This window comes from Nelumbo nucifera, chromosome 1 (assembly GCF_055504915.1).
Source record: "Nelumbo nucifera cultivar China Antique chromosome 1, China Antique-T2T, whole genome shotgun sequence".
NCBI classification, from domain to species: domain Eukaryota; kingdom Viridiplantae; phylum Streptophyta; class Magnoliopsida; order Proteales; family Nelumbonaceae; genus Nelumbo; species Nelumbo nucifera.
Window position 1 is genome coordinate 16,136,861 of NC_142649.1, and position 25,820 is coordinate 16,162,680.

The 25,820-nt window shown below is 40.2% G+C and overlaps 1 protein-coding gene across 7 annotated transcripts in view; it reads left to right on the forward strand.

Moving 5' to 3' along the window:
- The window catches only part of LOC104611584 (putative serine/threonine-protein kinase SIS8), a 96,143-nt gene that overhangs the window by 5,225 nt on the left and 65,098 nt on the right, over positions 1-25,820 (forward strand). For 2 of the 7 annotated variants that reach the window (XM_010278713.3, XM_088894554.1), the window contains exons 2-5: positions 4,083-4,144; positions 4,314-4,405; positions 4,597-5,004; positions 18,854-19,057. In XM_010278713.3, the coding sequence (XP_010277015.1) occupies positions 4,756-5,004; positions 18,854-19,057 (453 nt within the window). In that variant the 5' untranslated portion in view covers positions 4,083-4,144; positions 4,314-4,405; positions 4,597-4,755. Of the gene's footprint in view, positions 1-4,049; positions 4,145-4,313; positions 4,406-4,596; positions 5,009-18,853; positions 19,058-25,820 lie in introns of all 7 variants that reach the window. The other 5 variants (XM_010278714.3, XM_088894555.1, XM_010278716.3 and 2 more) reach the window with 4 other exon arrangements.

Consider the following 25,820-nt stretch of genomic DNA (forward strand, 5'->3'; position numbering starts at 1 on the left):
TACTAGCTGATTCCTTTTTCCTCCCCCTCCATCCCAGATTAAGTTGCGCTGAAGCTTTTCTATGTGATTCCTCACTTTGGTTGGAACTTTAAACACTGAGAGGTAATAAGTTGGAAGGTTAGAAAAAGTTGCCTTGATTAGGGTAATCCTACCCCCTCTAGAGGTATAGTTTCTTTTCCAAACTTCCAGTCTTCTTTCACACTTCTCAATGGGGCACTTCCAAAAGCTGGCCGATCTTGGATTTCCACCTAGAGGGAGTCTTAAATAATTGATTGGTCAAACTTCGGACCTATAGCCCAGAGTTACTTGAAGCTCTATCAACTCTTGTTGAGGGTTGTGGATACTAATGATGCTGCTCTTCTCTAAAATAAAGAAAATTGTGTCATCTGTATATTAGAGGTGAGTAATGTGAATGTTATCCCAACCAACCAGAATGCCTTTGAATAAGTCCAGAGTTACAACCTTCTTCATGAGGGCATCAAGGATGTCAGCCACTAGGGTGAAAAGCAAGGGGGGGGCAGCCTTTCCGCAAGCCTCTTGAGGCCTTGAAAAAGTCTTTGGGTTCCCTGCTGATGAGAATGGAGAACCAGGCTGATCTAATGCACCCTTTCATCCATCTAATCTAAGTGTTACCAAAACCTTTCAGCACTCTGAATGGAAGCAACCACCTCATTGATTACCTTTTTCAACTGGTTGTCCGACACCTTTGCTATAATCTTATACAAGCTACTGATCTAAAAAAAAATCTTATACAAGCTACCTAGAAGACTAACTGGGCGAAAATCCCTCACTCCAAGAGAGCTAGTCTTTTTGGGGATGGGCTTAATGAAAGTGGAATTAGTGCATTTGTTGATGATGGTTGATCTAAAAAAGTCTTCAAAAACCTCTAACAATTCCCCTTTCACTATTTCCCAACATCCATTATAAAAGTCTGAGGAGAACCTGTCAGGGCCAGGGCAGTGATTTAAAAGGCGCGCCTCAGGCATGCCTAGGCGCACAGGAGATGTGCATTTTGGGCTATGCGCCTCACCCAGGTCCTAGGCGCATGCCTGGTTCGCCTGATGTGCCTTGCGCCTTGCCCAGGTCCTTGGATCCTTTATCAACTTCCAGACCAGAAACATACTTCTCATCCCAAATTATAATTAAACCTCCAGAAGATCCGTTCAAAGCAATCCAGGGCCACTTCTTATTATTGGCTTCCCAAGAATTAAACTATCTGTTTACGTTATCATTCTTGGTCTCCTGTATCTCTTGGCTTTCTCTCAACAGCGTCTCTTTGACCAGGCTTTTCTTTTGAGTGTCTCCTTTTCTCCTAGACCTCCAACGTTCCAAGACAGAATCTTCATTGAGCATCTTGAGTTGTCTTCCCTTGAGTTCTTTTTCTTCATGTATTCTCTAGCATCTCTTCTTTCCATTTCAAGTCACTTTTCAGTTACCTTAATTCCCTCATTGACTGAGGGTGATGGTTACTTCCTTCCTCTGACAGAAACTCTCTTGTCTTCCATTTTTCTACCATTATTATCCACCACTGAGACTCCTAACCCTTGTGCCCTTCTATCTGTCACTTCCTGGGGGGTCTTCTTTTGACTGTGGATGAGTCTCTGAACCAAAGTTTTCTGAGGCTTCTCTGAGTTGAGTGGGGGCAACACTTTCACCAAGACCTGTATTTGCACAAGTGAAAGTGGGGAAAGTAGGACCAGAGATGGCTTCAAGAGAAGGAGAGAACTGGAAGAAGGGAGGAAGGGGGATTGTGCAGGCATACCTGAAAATTGCAACTGCAAGAGAAGGGACGGACTAGTGGACTTTAAAGGGTTTTGTCTCAGCCCTCTCAAACTCCTGAAACTACCTTTGGCTGATCCATTAATAAGGATTGAAAAATTGGGAGTGGTGACACAAACTTTTTTTTTGAGAAAAAAAGTTAACTTGATTAAGAAAGAAAAGAGAGTACATGAGATGATGTACAATCAGGTTACACACAGGTTACAAGGGTATATTTCTGTCAAGGTTCAAAATATTGATACAGGCCGATACGCCGGTAGGGACGTATCGGCCTGTATCATGGTTCACTTCCCCTTTTTCTTAGTTTTTTTTTTTCCTCTAGCCCCAGAACCAGGGTCTGACCCAAAACTCCCCCTGTAGGGGCATATCGGGAAGCCCCCGATACGGTATGGGCTGATACGTTGCGAAATTTTGATCCTTGATTTCTGTCACTGTACAAAAAATCCCTGTGTACTGGATTCAGCCAAACTATCAGCTACAGAATTTAATTCCCCAGGAATCCAGAAAATGTTTACCGATAAGGAATTTAGCAGATCTCTAGCCTCATTTAAGTAGTGGGCCAGTCTCCAAGGTCCTCCTCCTTTCTCCCCCAACTACTTTATCGTGTTGCTGGAACCTCCTTTGATTGTTAGATCCGTCAAGCCTAGATCCCTCGTGATACGGAGTCCCGTTAAAGCAGCTAAAATTTCTTCCTTTGTGGAGTCTGCAACCCCAATTGGTCTGCTAAAAGCCCACATAGGGTGGCCATCCCTTCTGTTCCTGGGTTGCCAGTTGCACTTCAATCAATTCCTGCTGTTCCTGGGTGGCCATCCCTTTCTCTTAAACACATCACCAATTCCTGCTGTTCCTGGGTTGCCAGTTGCACTTCAATCAAAGTATAAAGTCTCTTCCCTCTTGCAGGACTGGGAGAGGAGAATAGCAATTCCACCACTTTCTGCTGAAGAGTATTCATGGATATTCCTTTGAAACTCTCCGAATTGAACACCCACAAATTGCACAAATAAATTATATGAGAAATTAGGTCTTCAAAGGTTCTAGCTTTTATTGTCAAACAAACAGCTGTTTCTTTCTTCCGAAACTCCCCACAAGACTGCTTGAGCTACTGTGTGCCAGTATATTCTTCCCCATTTACCTAATCCTCTTCCTGGCCATTGTCTAAAGAAATCTCCAATATGTTTTGGGAAAATCCAGTTATACCCAACTAGCCAACATGTAATCTAGAAACTTTCATCCAGTTTTTCCATTTTTGACCAAAGTTCATTCTAGCCAACATGTAATCTAGAAAAGACCAATTAACATGATCATAGGCCCAACTCATCATACCCAATCTGTTTTTCAATTTAATAAAAGCTAAATTCTCTTTTGCTGATAAAAAAATTCATCTTTTGTAGAACAAAACTTCCATGAGAGAAAAAGGAGTACTGAGGGACATCAGATCCCCAAAAGAGTTTTTGCACTGACAACCAAGACTAGACTGTTGCCCTTACGTGATGTAATATTTTTTTTTTGATTGTTAACTGTGAAGTTTTATTAATTTGTGTACAATTATTTGTACATATTGCTGTACATCCCACTGCATAGGACTCCCACAACATTTGATGTTGCTCTGCTGATCCAATTAAAAAAATTTAATGCTGTTCTACTATTGTCTTCATGTAGTTCATTTGCAGACTATCAGCGTAGCATCCAATTACTTTTACGAATTGAGGATGAGATGCCATACATATTGTGTTATTTCTTCATATCTTGGTTGTCCGCTCTTTTCCCTTAATAAGTTTATTAACAATAAAAAAGGGAAGAATTGCTGGACCCATTGGCTTTGGTGGTTATACATGAGTATAATTGATGGCTATTCTACATGGAATGAGATTGGCTAATTTTCTCCATTATGGAAATCTCATGGTGAATTGACTTTCATGTAATTATAAAATGGTTCAATCACAACAGCATGGGCCCATGGAAATATAGACTTGTAATTTGGGAGTAAAATATCTTGTAATGTGGTTTCTCCTTTCTACTGCAGTACTGCTTTATTTTGTTAATTTTCTACTTTGGTTTTATGAGAGATTTTTGGAACCTTCTCTCTGTTCTATGTGTTGGCCAAACAATGAAATTTACTTGTAACTGAAATTTCTGCACGTGTATATGCCAAATTCTTTCTGGTAGTTATTCAATATCCTCACCCTTGCTTTTGTGGTAAGGAAGTTCCATTTTAGGCAAGATTGCATGCTTTTCTGTTACACTAAAGATGGTTGCCCTGTTTTTGATAGGGTCCTAATAATTTCATTCATGCATCTCCACAGGCTGGAATTATGTTTTTCACACTGGTGCATATCGTGGGAAAAAAAATTGATCAGTCTTTCAGGTGGGGCTTCATTAGATATCTTGTCATGATCCTAATGTCTTACACTCTTTTAGTTGTATTGTTATTGTGGCTTTACACCTTTAGGATCTCAATGGTAGGTTGTTGGGTTTTAATCTAAATGTACAAAAATAGAAAAAAGTTAATGCCTGAAAATGTGGTATCTATGCAGTTACAGAATGAAAGAAAAGGAAAAAAGGGAATTAGGGAATTCAATCCTTACCATCCAAAATCTCTGGTTCAGAAGCAACCCTTGATTCTGAGGTACTTTTGTTCTTGGGACAATAGTGTTTTTGTCCCACCACTGGACACCTTTGATATCCGTTTCTTTAAATGGTTGAGTTCCAGAAACCCAACCCAAGGAATATAGATATGTACACATATTTTCAGCATAAAATTTGTACCCAAATGTTTCATAAAAGTTTCAACTAAAATCATTGTGCTCTATTTTGCAGTTCATATGAGCTTTGGATCAAGCAAGTCATATACAAGAAGTTTGTCATCCTGTTTTCTTTCATCTAAGTATTCCTTGTAGACATAGAATCTCCTTAATGGGGTGAGAGGTGGGGTGAGAGGTGGGGCGAGATGGTTTTACATTGCAAATCTTCAAGGAGATGGAGGAGACACGAGAAGATGCAGGGCTGGAAGAATCTGGGCCTTCTAATGCTACTTGTTGGCCCTCAGGTTTTATAGAAAAATTTCAATCAGTTTCTCTGTCCACTCAAGAAGAGAACCTGAACACAAAAGAACCAAATAGCAACCATGGGGGAGATGAGTTGACATCCCAGGCAGCTTCACAAATTCTCTGGATGACTGGAATGCTTTCTGGAATTATTCCTAATGGGTTTTACTCTGTCGTTCCGGTGAGTAGTAGCTTACATTTGTGGTTAGAATTTGCATTTCACCCATCAAAATGTTGGTTTTCCTTTCTTCTCTATCATCTATTCCAGAAACCAATTTTTCTGATAAAAATGTAAGAAGTTTTCTAATTCTTGCTTTACAAAAATATGGTTTGTTCTCTCGACAGTGCTTTGATATTCTATTTATTTTATATGTGCTTATGAAATTTTTAGTTGTCTTATGTATGTGCGTTGTCAGCTTTAGCTTGAAGCATATAGCTCTGGTATATTATAGTGATTGTTGTTTGTCTTTCTACAAGTTGTTCAAACTAATGTCATTTCTTAAACTTGATCCTTGTTTTCTCATTTTCTTCCCCCTTCCTCACCAGAAAGTAAAGAAATAAATAAACCTAAAAAAATTTAAGCAATGCTTTAAAAAACAGATTAATGGTTGGGCCTATATTTTGCTTAATTTTATTAAACCATAGTTCAATCATATTTAGGTTAGTTTTATTGATTTCCATTTCTATTCATTAAATAAATATAAACATAACTATAATTATGAAATAGAATATATTGATAAAAAGGGAAACAAAATAGAACAAGAAAATTCTGTATTGTGAATTGGTTATGGGAACTTGGGAAGCTCGCATGATGAAAAATGATTGATTGATTTGATTCAAAATACTAGTAATTACAACCCAAATAGGTGGGCAGTTTTTTTATATCTATTAAGAAACTAACACAAAAATTTAGTTACTATGCTTGATTTGATAGGGGATTAGTTTTCTGTTTAGTTTTCATCAAGACATCGTTAGCCTAGTAGGTAGAGTGGTGCTTTGTCATACAGAGAGTTAATCATATTCAGAATGTCTATATTTTATGCCAACAAAGTCCTAGTTCTGGTTTAACTAGGTTGATGGTTCATAGTTCAGCTATTGAAACATGAACCAGTCAGGGCCATGGAAATATAGACATATATTTAGAGAAAAGCAGACATCTAGCTAGGGAGGTGGGAGCTGGATTCACCTGGGTTCAAATATCATGTAATTACATGGCAGATGTATTGACTAAACAAGGAGTCAAGAGAATAATTCTATTGAGGGATCATTTCTAGGGAGAATTAATGTTAATGTAAATTAGCAGGAAAGGTCCATTGGTTAGGTAGCAGTCTGTTGTGGATGCATTCGTGGGAAGAATTACCGCCGCCAGCAGCAGCAGTGAGGGGGGGCCAACACAGCAGCTTATCTTGCCACGTCATCTCTCCTTGCCAGCTCGCCAGTAGTTTACTTATTCCAGTTCTGTTCTTACTTATCTATTAGAGATAGGAACTGAGTTCTGTTAGAAGTCTGTTAGAGGTAGGAGTTCTGTTCTTACTTATCTAGTTCTTACTTATCTATTAGAGATAGGAACTGAGTTCTGTTAGAAGTCTGTTAGAAGTAGGAGTTTGATTTAAAGTTGGATTGTCCTAGCTTAGTCGAATGGAGTAAGGAGTCTCCTCTTGTAATCTCCTATTTAAGGAGCTGTGATTAGGGAATAAAGTATTCAGTTTGCAGTCAAGAGGAGTGAGGAGAGTTCGGGTGGTCTCTTGGACAAATCACCCATTCGGTTTTCTACAATAGGGTCTGCACGCAAGGGAAGGCGCAAGGGGAAGCTAGAGGTTCTCCCCGTGTTCCGACCCGTGACGAGATCCTACGCGCGGGCCCATAACACAGTCCCAGCCTAAAACAGTGGGATACTTATTGTACAGTGATATAGTCATTCTTTTCACAAATTAATAAGGAAAATGGCAGATATCAATAAAAAGGCATATGTAGCTATTAATTTTCTAGAATTACTTGCTATTATTCATGGTATGATTGGCCCAATAATTTATAGTGTATGACCCTGATAGATCCCTAGGTCTTTGTTAGGTTGCATTTTCTTGATTTCAATTTTATAAGGATCATCTGGATTTTAATCTAAAACTGTAAGGTTTTGATCAACAAAGAACTGATGCAATGAACCGCTATTTTTGATTTTTGATTGGTTTTCATATGTTGCCATGCATTTCATTTCAGCTGTACCTTTCAGGGCAGAGATACTTTGATGTTTCATTATGTATTATAAAAAAAGGTAGATGAGCTTGAATAAGTGGAACATGTTGAAATTTGGTAATAGCCTAGGTTTAATCAGATTTTGGGGTTGTTAGCATGCGGTGCTGTGAAATAACCAGTTTTGGTGCCATTTAACCTGTATCCATATCATCACCCAATACATCCATGGTTTCAGTGATGTTTCAGCTGATACACTCAGTTATTGCTACAGTATCGGTTTCTTTACAATTTTATATTCAATCAACTCCCATTAATTCTATCGTGTAATTAATGCCCATTGACTCTACTCCCATTATTAATTAACTTCATTAAGCTCAAATTTATTTTTTAAATTTAAATCACATCATTACCATATAAACAGAAGAAGGAAGATAGTCTGAAGTTCTGTTGAGATTACTCTAAATGAAGGCATCTCGGGAAGATGGGGAGTTTGTATCAGTGAGAAGATGGAAGAAGGTTCTGAAGGTGGAGGCAAAAACATTCATCTTGGAAGAAGTTTGGACTAGAAGAAGGCTATCTCTGAAGATTGTTGAACTGAGGAGAGCTTCTTTGATACTTGAAGGAAGGCAGTGCCCTGGTTCTGAGGAGTTATTGATGGAGCTAAGAGGACAATGAAAGAAAGCGAATGGAAATAATGCTACCTCGAGGGTGAGGGCTGAAAGTATTGTGCGGAAAGAAAGGGGGAATAGAAATGGGGGATTTGTTGGAATACAGGAATTCTATGTAGGACTGAAGCAATATACTTGCCTTCCTGAAGGTAGGAGGGCCTTGGGGTTGGATAGAATAGCACAAGCACTATAGGAGTTTTTGGTGGCAGTATCTGAAATGCAGAGTGGCTCAAAAGATGCTCAAGAAAGCAAGAAGCAATCCCAAGAGAGGCAGGCAGGGGTAGAGAAAGTGGTGTTAGAAGAGGAGAAAGATCCTACTGAAGTAGATATACAACTTGATGCTGGATTAGGCTCAATGAGTCTGTGGGTACACAAACCAAAAGAAGACTGGGAGAATAAACTAGTACTCTCGGTAAATAAATAAGTTATAGATAGGAAGAGCTTAAGGGAAGAGATTCAATTACTGTTGAAGACTTCAGTCTTCAAAGTCGGTGCAGATCTACGCTTTCAATGAGAAGAAGGCTGTGGTGTCAGGAAAAGGGATTGCACAGGATTTTTGCAACTATCTCGGTAGTTACAAAACAGGGTTTGGTGGTGATAGAGAAGTGGTCACCAATTTGTAACGAAAGATTAGTGGAACACACTACATGCATTGAGTTGATGGTTTTAGTTCTACCCTTCCTTTGGTCAGTTGAAGTGTTCAGGAGAATCACAAAATAGTGTGGAGGAGAAATGTTATGCTTTGATGGCTTATATCTGGGAGCGACAAGCATTAGAGTAATTGGAGCAAAACTGGAACTCATCCCATGATCATTAGCAGTCTTCTTAGAAGGATGGGTATATAGAGTTTGGATCTCCACCCTTAGTTCCTCTAGTCCTTTGTGCGTTTTGCCTATAGGTGAATCCAGCCCAGCTGTGAAGTCTGCCAATTCAAATGAGTCGGTGCAAATGACAGAGATAGTGGGTGAGATAAATTCTGAAGTAGAGGAGAGAGAATTGGGGGACAATTTGGGAGCTTATTTTGGAATTATTTAGAATTCGAGTGGAAGAGGAATTGAGCAAGCAAAAGGTAAGGGATGAGGAGGGGGATAATCCAAATCCTAGAACAGGGGAGAAAAGTGTGTGTAGTGGAAAAACAAAAAAGACAAAGGAAAAGAAGAAGAACGGGCGAGATAGGAAAGAAGGGAAGGACAAGTTGGAAGAGTCTAGTAAGAAGGTAGGGGAGCTATGCAAGAAGAAGAAGAAAAAAATGGAGAAACTGAAATGTGAGGTGGCTTATGATAAAGGTAGTGACAGTAGGTGGGATAGGAAAAAGGAGTAAAGAAGGTGGGATTGATTAAGGGTGACCTAAATTGTTGTCCATGAAGATAATAAGATGGAATGCAAGAGGTTTGTGGAGTTCAAAGAAAAGACGAGTGATCAGAGATTTGTTGAGGTCCTTGAGGAGAGAAAAGCCGGATGTAGTCCTAATCCAAGAAATAAATTTGTCTGAAGTGGACAAGAAATGGGTGACGAGCATTTGGTCAATAAGAAATCTAAGGTGGGCCTTTTCACAGTCTTGGGGAGCTTCAAGGGGAATTATTACATTGTGGAAGAATGAAGACTAGGACTGAGTATAGAAGAAAAGGGGAAGGAACTTAGTGGATTAGGTGAGAAAAATGATGAATGCAGAGAGCCACCCAAATTAAAAGGGCAGGAACAAAAATAAGCTAGGTGAAAGTTCACCAAAGGGAAGGCCTATCTTAGAAACGAGATAGGAGATGAGAAAAAAAGAAAAAGAAGAATGAACGAGGTGGAAAAACTAGTCTGTGGAGTATCCTATGAGAAATCTGTAAACAGGAAGAGGAAAAAAAAAAGAGGGAGACTTGGATTGGGTAATAGGGAATGGGTTAGACAAAAAGTGGAATGAAGATTCTTTGTTGGAATGTAAGAGGATTAGGGAGTGCAAAGAAAAGGAGAATCATTAGGAATGTGTTAAGAGGATTAGGCAGTGTATGATCATTATGGGCTGAGAGGTTAAGTGTAAGACCATTGAGGATAATATCTGATGGACTAATCTTGCATCTGCCCACAGTCCCTGGGTGTTACAAGGTGGCTTGGCCCAGGGACCACTTAGGGTAAGTGTTGGGCCCATAGAGCCCATTTGATGGGTTTCAGGGGGTGCACTGTCCATAACAGTGTATTCGGCCAGGCCTTGTAACAAAGGCTGGGCCGAACCCATGTGGCTGATGTGTAGATCAATGCTTGGGTCCCATGCCATACAAGGAAGCCCAACTGGGCAGCAATTAGGAAGGTTAAGTGAGCACATACGCTTAATGGGCCCATTTCGAACTGGGCTATTTCATTAGTTAATAATGGGGCGAATTCTGAGATGGATTAGCAGAGACCCTATCCACTCATAGAGTCCAGATCTGAATGTGATTCAGATCTAGAAATCTCCTAATGAGATTAGGAGAAAGCTAATCTAATCTGTAGATAAGATAAGGGTTTATCCTTATCACCTAAAAGGGGTCTTATCCAAATATGATTTGGATAAGCAGCTCCTAATTGGATTAGGAGCTGATCTTTTAGGTTAACAAAAGAAGGAGGGGGCGGCAGCCTTTAGGAGACACACAATCAGATTTTCTTCAGTGCTGAAATCACAAGAAGATAGAGTTCTGCACCCTGCGAATTCTTTCTTGCCGCCTCCCTGTTCTTGCCGCTTTGTTTTGCCAGTTCGATCTCCACCAGTGGGAGAAGTCAAGATTTGATCTTGACATCAGTTCTTGGAGGAAGAATTGATAGGAAGCTGTGCTCACGTGCCATCCTGCTGTTTCTTGCGAAGGACAGAGTTCTTGGAGAAGAACATTGCTGATTCTGCTCCATCCTGCACTACGCCATCTTCAGTGGGAGCAGATTTTGGATCCTTCCTTGGGCGTGAACACCTCCATTGGGAGATACTGTTTCTCCGTATCAGGTATAATTCTCTCATACTCTTTTTGGTTCAGATCTGCTTCAGTTTATGGTTCAAGAATGATCCTTGAAAATATGATTTTCTAAATTGGGAATGCGATTCCCAGTTGAAGGGAGAGAAATTTTTGAAATTCGCCCCCTTATTTCGCAATCTTTGGGCGTCCATGGGATGGATCTCTCATCCCTTCATACTCAGTATCAATAAAAACCAAGAGGATGATTTATGGAAGGATGTGGGTGCTGACTAATATGTATGGCCTGAACTCATATAGATAGAGGGATACATTCTGGGGAGAGTTAGCCGCAATTAGGGGCTATGGGATGGTCCATGGTGTTTGGGAGGGGATTTCAATGTGATAAGGTACACAAGTGAGACAAACAATCCCAATTAGACCATAACAACAAGTATGAGACATTTCAACTCCTTGATTGAATCCCTAGAATTGAGAGAACCTACCTTGTTGCAAGCCTCCTTCACCTGGTCAAATCCTCAGGAAGTTCAAGTTTGCTCAAAACTGGATAGGTTTCTTTTCTCAATTGATTGGGAGGAGTTGTGGGGAAACTTAACACCAAAAGCCCTCCCTAGAGTAACCTTGGACCATTGCCCTCTAAGCCTCTACCAAGAAAACCTTATTGGTGGCCCCACACCTTTTAGATTTGAGAATATGTGGCTAAAAGTTCCAAACTTTTTGCAAAAGGTAAAAGATTGGTGGTTAGAAGGTGGAATAAGGGCTAGAGAGAAGGTGGTGTGATTCTCCAAGAAGTTGAAAAGATTGAAGGAAAAGATCAAGGAGTGGAACAAAGAGGAATTTGGAAATCTTGAGGTCTTAAAGGAGGATTTAGCTAGGAAAATAGAGGAGTTGGATCAAAAGGAAGCCAATAAAGAATGTGGGTCGGAGGATAGAGCCGAAAGATGGAACTTAAAAGTGCAACTAGGGGAGATCCTAAGGAAAGAAGAAATTTCTTGGAGACAAAAATCAAGGTGTAAATGGCTTTTGGAGGGGGATGGAAACACTAGATTTTTCCACTCCCTAGCAAATGGGAGAAGAAGGAAAAACCAAATCTCCAGAATAGAGGTGGAGGAAAGAGTAATAAACTCAAAGTAGGAAATTGAAAGGTGCTTTGTGGATCATTTCAAGTTAGTCCTGGGATCCTCTTTTGAAAGCAATTTGGATTTGGGAGAATTACAGTGAGATAGAGTGCCAGAAACCGAAGCTGCCCTCTTAGAAAGAGCCTTCAGTGTAGAGGAGGTCCATGAAGCAATTTTCTCGATGGGTAGATCAAAAGCTCCGGGCCCGGATGGTTTTTCAATGGCTTTCTATCAAGATTATTGGGAAATCTTGAAGGATGATTTAATGGATGTCTTTGTTGAGTTCTATCAAAAAGGGAAACTCTCTCCAGGAGCAAATGCAACCCTTATTGCTCTAGTGCCAAAAGAGAAGCCAAAACCCCTAAGGAGTACAGACCGATAAGTCTTGTGGGTAGCATGTACAAGATCATTGCTAAAGTTCTGGCTGGTCGGTTGAAGACAGTCTTGCTATTTGTTATTTCACAAAACCAAGGAGCTTTTGTAGAAGGGAGACAAATAGTGGATCAAATCTTAGTGGCAAATGAAAGTGTGGAAGCTAAAAAAAAACAAGGTGGCAAAGGTTTGGTTTGTAAATTGGATCTAGAAAAATCTTATGATATGGTGGATTGGTCCTTCTTGTTGCATCTCATGGAAAAGATGGGTTTAGGTGAAAGATGGAGACTATGGATCAAAGAATGTATTAGCTCGACACACTTCTCTATTCTCGTAAATGGGGTAGCAAAGGATTTCTTCCCGGCCAAAAGAGGACTGAGACAGGGTGATCCCTTATCCCCATTCTTATTTGCTATTGTGGCTGAGGTTTTGAATAGACAAATCATCAAGACTAACCAAGAAAATCAGTTTAAAGGCCAGAGGATTGGTAGTTCAGAAGTGGTGGCGTCTCACTTGCAATTTGCAGATGATACAATCATTTTTTATGAGAGTTGTGATGAATTTGAAAATTTTGGGGGACAAGTTTCAACAATCCTCCAAACTAAAAGTAAATTGGGGAAAAAGCTGTGTAGCTGGAATAAACATAGGGGAGGGGGACATCCAAGCCATGGCAAATTTGCTAGGCTGTGAAGTGAAAAGCTGGCCTTTAGAATTCCTAGGTATGCCCTTGGGGGGAAACCCAAAAACTGAAAGCTTTTCGAAGCCAATTTTAGAGAGATTCACAAAGAAGTTGGCAATGTGGAAGAGAAATTATATTTCCTTGGGGGGAAGAATCACCTTGATAAAATCCACCCTAGCAAACCTGTCCACCTATTTCCTCTCCACCTTTAAGACCCCAGTGAAAATAGCGAGGAAGTTGGAGAAGATAATGAGGGATTTCTTGTGGGAACGTAGTGATGAAAAGAGGGATCATTTAGTGAAGTGGGAGCAAGTCTATAAACCTAAGGAGTAAGGTGGCCTAGGTATTGGGAACATTTTACAGAAAAACAAGGCCCTCCTAGGGAAATGTCTGTGTAGATTCCCTTGTGAAGAAGATAGGTTGTGCATTTCTTGGGCTGAGCAGATTGGTACAACAGATTTAGAAATGGAAGGAGACTCACTGCTGGTCATTTCTTGGGCTAAAAACATTTTATCAACACCTTGGAAGCTCAAATTTATATACAGAGAAATTGACATAATTGCAAGGAGGTTCAACACTCAGTTTGGTTGGGTCAAAAGGACTGCAAATGGGTTGGTGGACACCCTAGCAAAACATGGGGCAAATAGATCTACCTTGTACTTGGCAGAACTGTAAATGGTTTGTAGTGTTTGCAGATTGGGTTAATGCTTTCTGCAACCTATAACTATTGTATTTCAATATTTCTCTGTTTTAATAAAATCTTTTTGCTGATAAAAAAAAAAGAATGAAGACTAGGAGTGTGATCAAGAATTAATTAAGAACTACTCAATGTCCATTAAATTGAAGAGAAAAGATGATGGGTGGGCATGAGTGTTATTTGTTAACTGTTGTTTAAGGTCCTACCTCATATAGTGAAAGGGAGGGGTTTTGGGAAGAACTAACAACCATTAGGGGATTGTGGGATGGCCCATGGTGTCTGGGTGGGGACTTCAATGTAATAAGATTCTTGAGTGAAACTAATAACCCAAGTCATAGGATTATGTCTAGTACAAGGAAATTTAATCTCTTTGTAGAAACCTTTAAATTATGGGACCTTCCTCTTGAGCAAGCAAATTTTACTTGGTCAAACTTCCAAGAGATCTCTAACTGTTGCAACCTAGATAGATTCCTCTTCATAGCGGATTGAGAAGCGGAATGGGGGAGGGAATTTAGGTGTCACAACATTGTCGAGACCTATATCATACCACTGCCCAATCAAGTTATCACAAGAAAGAGTGGGAGGAGGTCCTTGCCCTTTTAGATTTGAAAACATGTGGTTCCTTCATCATGAATTCTTAGCTAAGGTGAAAGAATGGTGGGAAGAGGACCAAGTGGAGTTCAATTGGAAGGGGTATAGATTTTACAAGAAACTGCAACTGTTGAAAGCTAGAATTAAGATTTGGAATAAAGAGGTGTTTGGTAGAGCTGAGGAAAGGAAAGCGGAAATTAGTTGGAGAGTGCATGAGCTAGATGGACTAGAAGCCCAAAGAAGATCGAGGGCAGAAGATAAGGTGGAAATATGGAGATTAAAACATGAATTGGAAGAAAACTTTTGTGGAAGGAGGAGTTGGGTTGGAGGCAAAAATCTTGATGTAAATGGCTAAGGGAAGGGGATAACAATACTAGTTTCTTTCATTTGATGGCAAATGGTAGAAGGAAGAATTTTGTGTTGAAGTTGGAGTGGGATGGTCATTTTTTGACAAGGGAAGAGGAAATAGCACAAGCCTTTGTTGACCATTTCAGCGTAGTTTATGACAATCTAGGGAGACCGATAGAGAGTTTAGAGGATTTGGAGTGGAGAGTGGAAAATAGGGTTTTGTTGGAAACTTTGGAAAAGAGATTTGAGGTTCAAGAAGTGAGAAATGCAATCTTCTCTATGGATCGGTCTAAAGCCCGTGACTTGATGGTTTTTATGGTGGCTTTCTATCAAGAATGTTGGGAGATAATTGGAGGGGATTTATTGGAGGTTTTTGAAGAATTCTTTGAGAGAGGTAAATTTAATTTGGGAATAAATGCGGCTTTTATTGCCTTGATCCCTAAGATGGATCAGTCTAAAGGCCTTGGACATGATAGTTTTATGATGGCTTTCTTTCAAGAATGCTGGGAGATGATTAGAGGAGATTTGTTGGAGGTTTTTGAAGAAGTCTTTGAGAGAGGCAAATTTAATTTGGGAACAAATGCGACTTTTATTGCCCTGATCTCGAAGAAGGATGGTCTCCAACCAAGGATTTCAGACCTATAATCCTAGTGGGAAGCATGTATAAGGTCATTTTTAAGGTGCTAGCCCTAAGAATAAAAAAGATACTTCCTTGGCTAATCTCACTAAATCAAGTGGCCTTCGTGGTAGGAGACAAATTTTAGATCAAATACTTATTGCAAATGAACATGTATAGGTGAGGAGGAAGAAGGAAAAGGGGTTGGTTTGCAAATTGGATCTTGAGAAATTCATCAAAAAAAAAAAGGATCTTGAGAAGGCTTATGATACGGTGGAATGGGATTTTCTGTTAGAAGTTCTTAAGCACGAAGGTTTTGGGATAGACGGTGTAGATGGGTGAAGGGATGTATTTCTTTGTGTCGTTTTTCAATACTAGTAAATGGAGTAGGTAGTGATTTTTTTTTCCTGCGAAGTGCCAAAAGGGGTCTTAGACAAGAAGATTCGTTGTCCCCTTCCTCTTCACTCTGGTAGCTGATGTACCAAATGAACTGATTTTTAGGGCAGATGCCATTAATTTGATAAGAGGTTGGAGAATTGCTAGGGAGGAGGTGGTGGTCACACACTAACAATTTGCAGATGATATCATCTTGTTTTGTGAAGGCGAGGAAGGGGAGATTCTGAACTCAAAAGAGACTGGTGCTTCAGTTTGAGAAGTCCAATTTAAAAGTAAACTGGGCAAAAGTTGTGTGGTTGGAGTTAATTTAGGGGGAGAGGGGGTGGATTCCCTAGCTAGAATATGGGGTTGTGAAGTTGGGGATTGGCCACTATAGTATTTGCGATTACCACTAGGAGGAAACCCAATGGTTGATAGCTTTTGGTACCCAGTGATCGAAAGATTTGCTAAGAGGCTAGCAAATTGGAAGAGGAATTACTTCTCCTTAGGGGGTAGGAGAACTTTAATCAAGTCACAACCTTGGCCAACTTGCCAATCTATTTCCTATCTACCTTTAGAGTACCAATGAAAGTGACAAACCAGCTAGAGAAGAGCATGAGGGATTTCGTATGGGAATTGGTGGACACTAAGAAGGATCACCTAGTGAAATGCGAAGTGGTTTCTAGGAGTAGGGATGATGGAGGCCTAGGAATGGGAAATATAATGTTAAGTCATTAAGGAATACTGCCTTGTTGGGGAAATGGATTTGGATACTGCTGATGGAATGGGATAGACTATGGTCTAGAGTGTTTGTTAGTATTCATGGATTGGTAGACAATGGTTGGGATGCAGGTCTCGACCCTAAGCCTTCTCGGTGTTCTCTTGGAAAGCTATTCACGGTGTTTTACCTTTCATGTTTCCTTATTTCAAATATGATGTTTGTGTAGGAAACAAAGTTTTGTTTTAGGAAGATGTTTGGGTTGGTGAAAGCTCCCTTAGAGCTAGGTTCTCTTCTATATACTCCCTGTCGGAAAACAAAAGAAAAGTGATCTCTTCAGTCTTTGTTGATAATTCTTGAGATTTGGGCTTGAGGAGAGGTATAGGGATTCAGAAATGGGGATGGTTGACGAAATGATTACTTTGTTATGGGCAGTCTTCCTAGATCAGTCTTGTAGGGATTGTAGAATTTGGAAACCTTCCCCTTCTGGTTTTTTATTTGCTCATCTTTCTACAATTTCTACTTCAGACCTTTAACTTTGTAGTGAACTTCCCAACAAAGGAGGTGTGGTGTAGCCCTGTACCTCCAAAAATTTGGACTTTTTTCTGGGAAGTGGTACTTCAAAAAAAATTAATACGTTGGATTTATTGCAAAAAAAAGAGGCCAACTATATGCTTCTCCCCTCATGTTTGTGGTCTCTGCTTGGGTTTTGGTGAGACAATCACACACTTATTAATCTCATGTCCCTTTGTGTTCTTTATTTGCTCTTGCTTCTCTTCTCTTTTTCGGTGCAGGTGGACTCCGCCCCTGAATGTGGTGAGTCTCTTTTATCCAACTTTTTGCAGGCAACGAAAGGTGTGTGGAAGGGTTATGCGGAGGAGCAGCTGTGTTATGGTCAGTATGGGAGGAAAGAAACAATAGGATCATCAAAGGTGTGTTTAGATCCAAGGAAATTGTAGTGGAAGGAGTAACCATTAAGGTCATCCATTGCTTGAAATCATGTGATTTGTTTATAGACTTCTCATCTGAAGACATTTATAGGAATTGGGGTGCTGTGGCAACTACAACTTTATTTAAACCTGTGGTACAGGAATATTGGTCCCCACTGACACAACAAAGGGTAAATCTGAACTTTGATGGAAGCTCTATAGGTAATCCAGGCCCATCTGGAATAGGAGGTGTTTTAGAGATGGTGAAGGCAAAATAATAGCTCTATATATTCTGAACCAATAGGAGTTGGAGATTCTTTGAGAGCGGAGACCATGGCCCTGCATCAAGGACTAACATTGGCCAAACAGTTGGGGCTGCACCCGGTTGAGATAGAGAGGGATTCTAAATTGGTAATTGGGTGGATGCAATCAGGTCGTCTGGGAATATGGCAACATGGACAGTTGATAAGGGAAATAGTATAACGAGGGAGGTGGGTGCTTGATTTAAGTGGGTAAGAAGATCAGCTAATGGATTAGCTGATACCTCAGCAAAACCAGGGGCTGTAAGGGAGAGTTTGTACTGAACAGTGCTATAATGTATGCTGTTTGTTGGTTCAACTTCCTCTACTAGGGGTTGACTTCTCTACTTCTGTACTTTAAAAGCTCATTAATGAAGTTACCATTTCCAATCAAAGAAAAAATCATTTCCATATAAAGACTATATGCTTTAATGGGGTTTGATTCTAGGTTGTCCATGTGAGAAGGATGGATTCTCACCACTACACCATACTATGATGAGTCATTATTCAATCCTGATCCTGATGAGGTTGTGGAAGATTTTTTTTTTTTTTTTTTGTTTTGCTTCAAGTGGCTACACAATGGGGTAGCCCATCCCCTAAATCCCCCAACCCGGGTGCATGTGGGATTCGATCCCAAGTCTCTGCTACAACCAGCAGGAGACCTTACCAACCAACCAGTTCGCACCTTGCAATGAGGTTGGGGAAGATGAGTTTTAAGTAAATGATCCAGAGGTGTTGATGAGGAATATATAGTAATTTTTTTTTTGATTTTTTTTAAAGCTGTTGATGGGATGATGGTGAAATCAGTTGGGAGTTGCTTGGGTTCTATTTGAGGTTCATAGTTTAATGTAGGGTGGTATGTTTTTTATTTTCGTTGTCTGAGAGGTGTTTGCTTTTGTTTTATTTGTTGTGTTCTTTTTATTTTAATGAAAATTTAATCTTGTTATAAAAAACCATGGCAACTTGTTAAAGTAGAAAACATTTTAGATTTTAATTTTTAATCCACCTTTATGATCAGGAAAAGTATAAGTTTTAATCCACCTTTATATAGGCTTTCCTAGTGTATTGATACATATCTTAAGTTTTTTCCACTGTATCCATGTCTTTTAAGGGAATATTGTGGTATCTATCAAAATTGCCTTTCCGATACTATTTGCAATACCAATACTTTTAAGTTTGAACCTTAGTAATAGCTGAGTAGGAACTTGGCTTACTATCATAACCTTAATTGCTGTTGGCAGGGCAGGAAGGTAAAATAAATTAGAAGAAAATGTATTTTTCTTATCATTAATAGTATTGTTATCTGTTCCTTTTGATTATTGGGTAGTTTATATTTTTATTTGTAATGCTGGTATATCATTTCTCTATCTTGCTACTTGTTACTTGTTTCCTTTCATTAATGTTAAACTTTGAATCCATGGTTATTTAATTTATTCTTTTTTCCCTAATCTTTATTGAGCATAGAGGAGTTGCTGTTATTTGATAAAATTTCATGATTTGCAGGAGAAAAAACTCAAGGAGCATTTTGATAGTATTCCTACTCCGGATGAACTTCATGCCTCGGGTGTGGAGGGTCTTAGAGCTGATATTATTCTTGTAGATGCAGAGAAGGATAAGAAGCTTTCCATGCTAAAGCAACTGATTGTGGCATTAGTGAAAGGATTGAATTCAAATCCAGCGGCAGTGATTAAAAAGATTGCTGGTGTAGTAAGTTTTATATTATGATTGTCAGAATGTGTTTCTTTATCAGGTTACTTTGACAAGGCTAGAGATTGTATTCTCCTAATCTTGTTCTAAATGCCTCTATTTCTCTCTCTCTCTCTCTTATGGTAAATGAAGATCCCTTTATCAAGAGGTATGCTGAATGTCTTTCTATGGTGGCACTATCAGCCAATGCATCTGGAAACGTGAAACTGCAGGCCCAAGAAAAGGCCTACTTGTCTAGTTTCCTAGTTTGATGGGCCAATAAGTAGCATTTTAATCGGTATATAGGGGTATCATAATTGTGCAACTGTCCATATAGAGCCCATGCACAAATGTTGGAAAAGAGAGTTTTTTTTTTTTTTTTGATAAATGAATGAGATTTATTGATCAGCAGAGGAGAATAGTACAATGTCCCAAGGAGAGGCACGAGATGCAACCTCTCCTGGTTAGTTAAGTACAGCTTCTACTATATTATAACAACTTACAAAGTAGCACAAAAAAGGACCTCCCTGGATACCCCCTGTTTAGCCAGAGAATCAGCCATGGTAATAGCTGACCTACTTACCCATTTTACCTCAAACCTCATGTTCCTAGTTAACCACTTTACTTTTTTGATGAGTTCTTTGTAGCCTCAAGTGGTAGCATCCGGGTTAAGCAGCCACCTTGTTACCACCTGAGAGTCTCCTTCAACTAGGAGATGCTCCACCCCAAGCTGGTTAGCAATCTGAATTCCTTGTACTGCATCTAGTATTTTTTCCCTCGTAGAGTCCCCCATTCCCACCGGTCCTGAGAATAAGGAGATAATGTTGCTGTCCTAGTTCCTCAGGACACCCCCATTACCTGATGGCCCAGGGTTACCTTGGCTGCTTCCATCAAAATTTAACTTGATGATACCTTCTGACGGCGGATCCCATTCTGATAGGCGTTTGTTCTTCTTTGTAGCAGTATTTGCTATTACTAACCAATTCCTCCACAAATCATCAAAAGAGAAACCATCGAATATATCCAAGGTTTTCAGCCAATGTATTGCCCTTCTTAGAATGCAGTCCTTCACTTCTTCTAATCTTCTTTCCTTCTCTAAGAAAACTCTTGCATTCCTTTCCTTCCACAATGTCCATAAGGTTGCTGCCCTAACACATTTCCACATGAACTTGCCTCTTCTAGTGTGCCAAACAAAAAAAGAAGGGTTAATAACATACTCAAATCAATTGGTGGAGACCACCTCCCTCCAAATAAACTAAGGCTCGAACTCCATAAGTTTGTAGCAAGGGAGCAGGAAATTAGCAAATGGAAACAGTCCTCATTTTGGGCCTTGCACAAGAAACACCAATTCGGGGAGAGACATAGAGAGGGTCTCTTTTTTTGCAAGTTTTCCAAGGTATTGATTATCCCATAGTAGACTTCCCAACAGAATACAACAATTTTTGCAGGGATAGGTCGGGCCCAAATCTCTTTGAAGGGGAACACTTGGGAGATGGGGTTGGAACGGAGGGATTTTTGAAAAGAAGAGCAAGTGAAAACACCTTTAGGAAGGGGAGTCCAGACTCTTTGATCAGAAGAAGTGGGGTCCAAACAAACAGACTCTAGTAAATGAAGAAGCTTAGTGATACAAATCAACTCACCATCCCTTAAAACCCTATGAAAACCGAAATCCCAGTTTAAAGACAGGGGACTCAACGGGTTCGGAAGAAAATTTGCAATCGACTCATTTTTGTGAAGGGATAGGGAATAAAGCGATGGGAATCGATCTTTGAGGGGTTGAGTACCCACCCAAACATCCTCCCAGAACCTGATAGCATCACTAGAGCAAGCACCATACCTGATAAAACTGAGGAAGCGAGGAAGAATGCCATGTATAGCTTTCCAAGGTGTTGTGAGGGTAGCTTGACGAGATATCCCGGCATCCTAACCATTTTCTGAGCAGCCATGAATACTCAACACCACATCATGCCATAATCTCTCTCTCTCTCTCTTTCTCGGGGCCATCTCCATAACCACTTCCCTAGGAGGGCTACATTCTTCAGCACTATATTCCCTATCCCTAGACCCCCTTCTTCCTTAGGTTTATTAACTATCTCCCATCTAACCAGATGATCCTTCTTCACCTCCCCTAGTTCCCACAGAAAGTCCCTCATTATCTTCTCCAGTTTCTTAGCCTCTTGGTGAAATCTTAAACACTAATAGGTAGTAGGTTGGAAGGTCGGAAAGTGTAGCCCTAATCAAGGTCACCCTACCCCCTATTGAGATGTAATTCTTTTTCCAAGCTGCCAATCTTTTATCAAAATTTTCCACAATAGGGCCCCAGAAATTGCTTTCTTTAGGGTTAGCTCCTAAGGGTAGCCCTAAGTAGGTCAAAGGCCAAGGAGAGGTAATGCGGCCTAAGCACTCAGCAATGGAATCAATCTCCCACTCCTCCATATTTACTCCAGCCACACAACTTTTATCAAAGTTTATCCTCAGATTGGAGGCAAGCTCGAAGGCTCTTATTAACTTCTTAAGGTTGTCCACCTTTCTCAGATCATTCCCTTTGCGGAAAATAACTATATCATCCGCAAACTGAAGGTGAGTTATTGGACAACCTCTCCTCCCTATTCTCCAGCCCTTTATGTGGCCCTCCTCATCTGCTTTGGAGATCATTCTACTAAGGACATCAGCAACAAGTGTAAAAAGGAATGGAGAAAGTGGATCACCTTGTCTTAAATCTCTGTTGGTTGGAAAGAAGTCCTTAACCACTCCATTCACCAAGACTGAATAATGACAAGAACTTAAACATCCACTTATCGAATTACACCATTTGTCCCCAAACCCACGTCTTCTTAACACCTTCAACAAGAAATTTCAGTCCACTAAATCATAAGCCTTTTCCAAATCCAATTTGCAAACAAAACCTTTTCTGCCAGATTTTTTCTTCTCTTCCACACTCTCATTTGCAATGAGGATCTGATCTATGATTTGTCTATCCTATACAAAGGCTCCTTGTGCTTGGCTAATGAGAGATGGGAGAATTGCTTTGGTCCTCCTAGAAAGCACTTTAGCCAAAATCTTGTAGACACTTGCCACCAAGCTTATTGGCTGAAAATCTTCAGGGTGTTTGGCTTCACTCTTTTTGGGAACTAAAGCTAGAAAAGTGGCATCGATTCCAAGACTTACAATATGTTTATCCTCAAATTCTCTAATGGCTCCAATTAGGTCTTCTTTGACTATATCCCAGCAGTCTTGATAAAATGCCATTGTAAATCCATCTGGGCCCGGTGCCTTAGCTCTATCCATAGACAAGATAGCTTGTTTGATTTCCTCTTCCTCGATCATTCTTTCTAGTCATCCCCTTTCTGTTTGGTTCAAGATTGGCCAATCCTCCTCCCCCACTAACAACCAATTCTCTAGGGGTCTTTGGATTATTGATTTGAAATGGTCCACAATCCTACTACCAATCTCCTCTTGAGAAGTAATCTCTACTCCATCAATCTCAAGCTTTAGTATTAGGTTTCTCCTTCTCCCATTAGCCATAGCATGAAAGAATTTGGTATTCCCATCCCCTTCCTTGATCCAGTTATGTCTAGACTTTTGCTTCCATGATATCTCCTCCCTCGGCAAAACCTCCTCTAATTCTTTTTTCAATCTCCATCTTTGTTCTCTATCTTGCACATCCATTATCGTTTGAGTTTCTTTTTTATCCAAGTCCTCAATCTGAGCCATTAATCTAGCTTTTGCTTCCTCCACTCTTCCAAATTGGTCCCTACTTCAGTCTTTTATTTTGCCTCTCAACCTTTTTAATTTTTTTATGGAATCTAACCCCATTCCATTTCACTTCTCTCATCTCTTCATTCCACCATTCCTTAATCTTAGCCAAAAAGTCTGGATGTGTTAACCACATATTCTTAAATCTTAATGGTCTAGGTCCATTTCCAAAAGGTTCTTGTCCTACTTCTATGGGGTAGTGATAAGAGGTTATTCTAGGTAGTGCCTTAGCCACCAATCCTCTCCAGTGGCTCTCCCAACCCTCATTAAAGAGAAATCTATCAATCTTCAAGCAAATTGGGTTTTCTTGGAAGTTGGACCAGGTAAAGATTGCTTGTAGTAGAGGAAGTTCTCGTAACTCACAGGAGTTAATGAAATCATTAAACTTCCTCATACTAGTTTTGATGGCCCGTCTGGGATTATTTGATTCAGTTGTGAATCTAATTGCATTAAAATCCCCCCCCCCCCAAACACCAAGGGCCTTCCCATAAACCTTGAATACCATGAAGCTCCTCCCATAACTCTTTCCTCTCTATGTAATTATTTGGTCCATACACATTTGCTAGCACCCATATAAAGCCATCTTCCACCATCCTGAATTTTAAGGATACAGTAAAGTTTCCTATCAGCTCCTCTATTGGTTCTACAAAGTCCTCCCTACATAGAGTTACTATCCCCCCCGAAGCTCCCCATGAGGGAGCTGAACACCATCTGACCCCTTTTACTTTCCAAATCTCTCTAACCCACCTCCTATCCAATTCAACTATTTTTGTCTCCTGTAGCATCACAATATCAGGTCTTTCTTTCCTAAGTAATTCCTTAATCAATCTCCTTTTTCTAGCACTGCCCAAACCCCTCACATTCCAACTGATTATCTTCATTAACCTTCATGAATAAGCCCTAGAACAATATTTCCTTCATTTGGTTGCTTTTTTCCTTTCCCCTCTTCCACTAAATTCGATATCCCCTTCAATGTCCAAAATTAATCTCTCTACTTCAGACTTCTTCTTTTTCCTGCCTTTATTACCCACTGACTTCCTAGATGGCCCTTTACTTCCCGTTTCCTGCCCCAAACTTTTTGGGTTAGTATCTGCTTCAGATTTTTTTGGACTCTCCTCTAACATTTCCTCTTCTGTTTATATTCCTCTAGCAAGGTACAGATCTGCTCCCATATCCATTCTAGTTTCCTCCTATTTCTTTACTACCAATCTAACTCCCTCCTCAGTTCGAAATCCCACCTTATCAATCACCATCCCCCTGCTGTCGCTTGGTTGGTCTGGTTGAGATTCCAGGATATCTGTCACAAGCTGAGGACCCTTATTAGTATCTAATAACAAATGGACAGGCTTACCTGAAGGTGGCATAGATGATTGCAAATGGACCGGCTGTTGGGTATTAGTTCTTGGATTCTGAGCCAAAACCATCCCCTTTTCCTGACTCATCCGTGGAAGTGAACTAGGTTCAGGCAATACTTTTTCATCCCTTGCAGTCAAAGATTCCTCCCTATGCTTTCCCTCTGCATGAATCCTTTGATAAGGTGCCATATCTGATTCCTGTTTCTCTGGTCCGATGTCCTAACTATGCTGAGCAAGCAGAGTAGAGTCGTTTATTGGCGGAGATGTCAACTGCCAGACCTCTTCAAGAGTTCCCAACTCCCTCTGTTTTTTGTTCGGAATACCTGGACTGATAGACATTTGTTCGCCGCTGTTGAGATTTAGGACTCTTTGTCGTCTAATGTTTCTAGTGTCTTGCATGTCCATTTCCTCCTCTGGAAATAAGATTTCCGTGTTTAAACTTCCTTCGTTCAAAATATCTTTTGGTTTTTGAAGGTCGATACTTCCCAGACTTATTGTTCCTCCATATTCTGAGTCTGAATCAGAGAGCTCTTCATCTTCTGTTAGTCTGTCTGAATTTGAGTCAAGTGACTCACTTCGCTTCACACACCTAGGATTGCGGCGGTCCTGTGCGGAGGTACTTGTCTTCTTTGTCGAAGGGATCCAGTGTAACGAACTGGGAGTTCTCGCTGAACTGTTCACTGACCTGTGTGAGCTCGAGGAAGACGATGGTAGACCTTGTTTTTTGTCTACCCGAGGTCCTTCCCCTATCACATGCCCCTTTAAGTCGTCACGCGCAAACTTGATTCTTGGGCCAGTTATTTTTGGCCCACTTAACTTTTTGGGCCTGTTGAGCCCATGAAGAAGATTAGAATTAGGAAGGGTCTGTCGAAATCTGATGGTCATCCCATTCAGTCGACCCCCTTAATAGTTATTAGATTCTAATGACATTTACAAAGACTAAACTGCCCTTACTTAAGTGTGGGGCAGAGTGTCTCTAATAAAACTGCCACATAAGCAAACCACTTAACAAACCTAAGATGACTAAACTACCCCTATTCGGCTCACTTTAACACTCCCCCTCTTCTAGTGTTTTGTTTCCTTGTTGCAAATCAAGTACTCCTGATAAAGTTGATATATTCTTGTTGTATTATCTTGTCTAGAATACAACTTCTTAGCATGTTCCCATATATCCTTAGTCGTATCAAGAAACATGAAGTTGGCACTAATTTTGGGTTCCATACTGTTCCATAGCCAAGTCATGATTTGAGCATCTTCTTGTTCCCAATCATCAAACCCTGGAGAGTCAGCCGGTGGTTTATCATCTTTTACGTGCTTCACTTTCCTCTTTGCCTGGAGGAAAACTTCCACTGATTTAGCCCATGGAACATAGTTCTCCCCATTCAGTTTAATTCAGGTCATCTGTACACCTAGGTAGTCAGGGGAAACCACGACACTAGGTTTCTGATCATTATTGCCCATCTCCTATTGCTGCCATTGTACTCTTTCACAGTTGCCTCTAACCTGAATTCTCAGCTACAAGCTGACTGCTGTTATTCTAAGTTTGATGTTCTAGCACCTATAGCAGCCCCTAAACACAACAATGGGTACACACGCCTTGTTCTTATTCACACTACTGCTGATTTCACAACACCACGAACCACATAAGCATCAATTTAACACTCACTAATCAC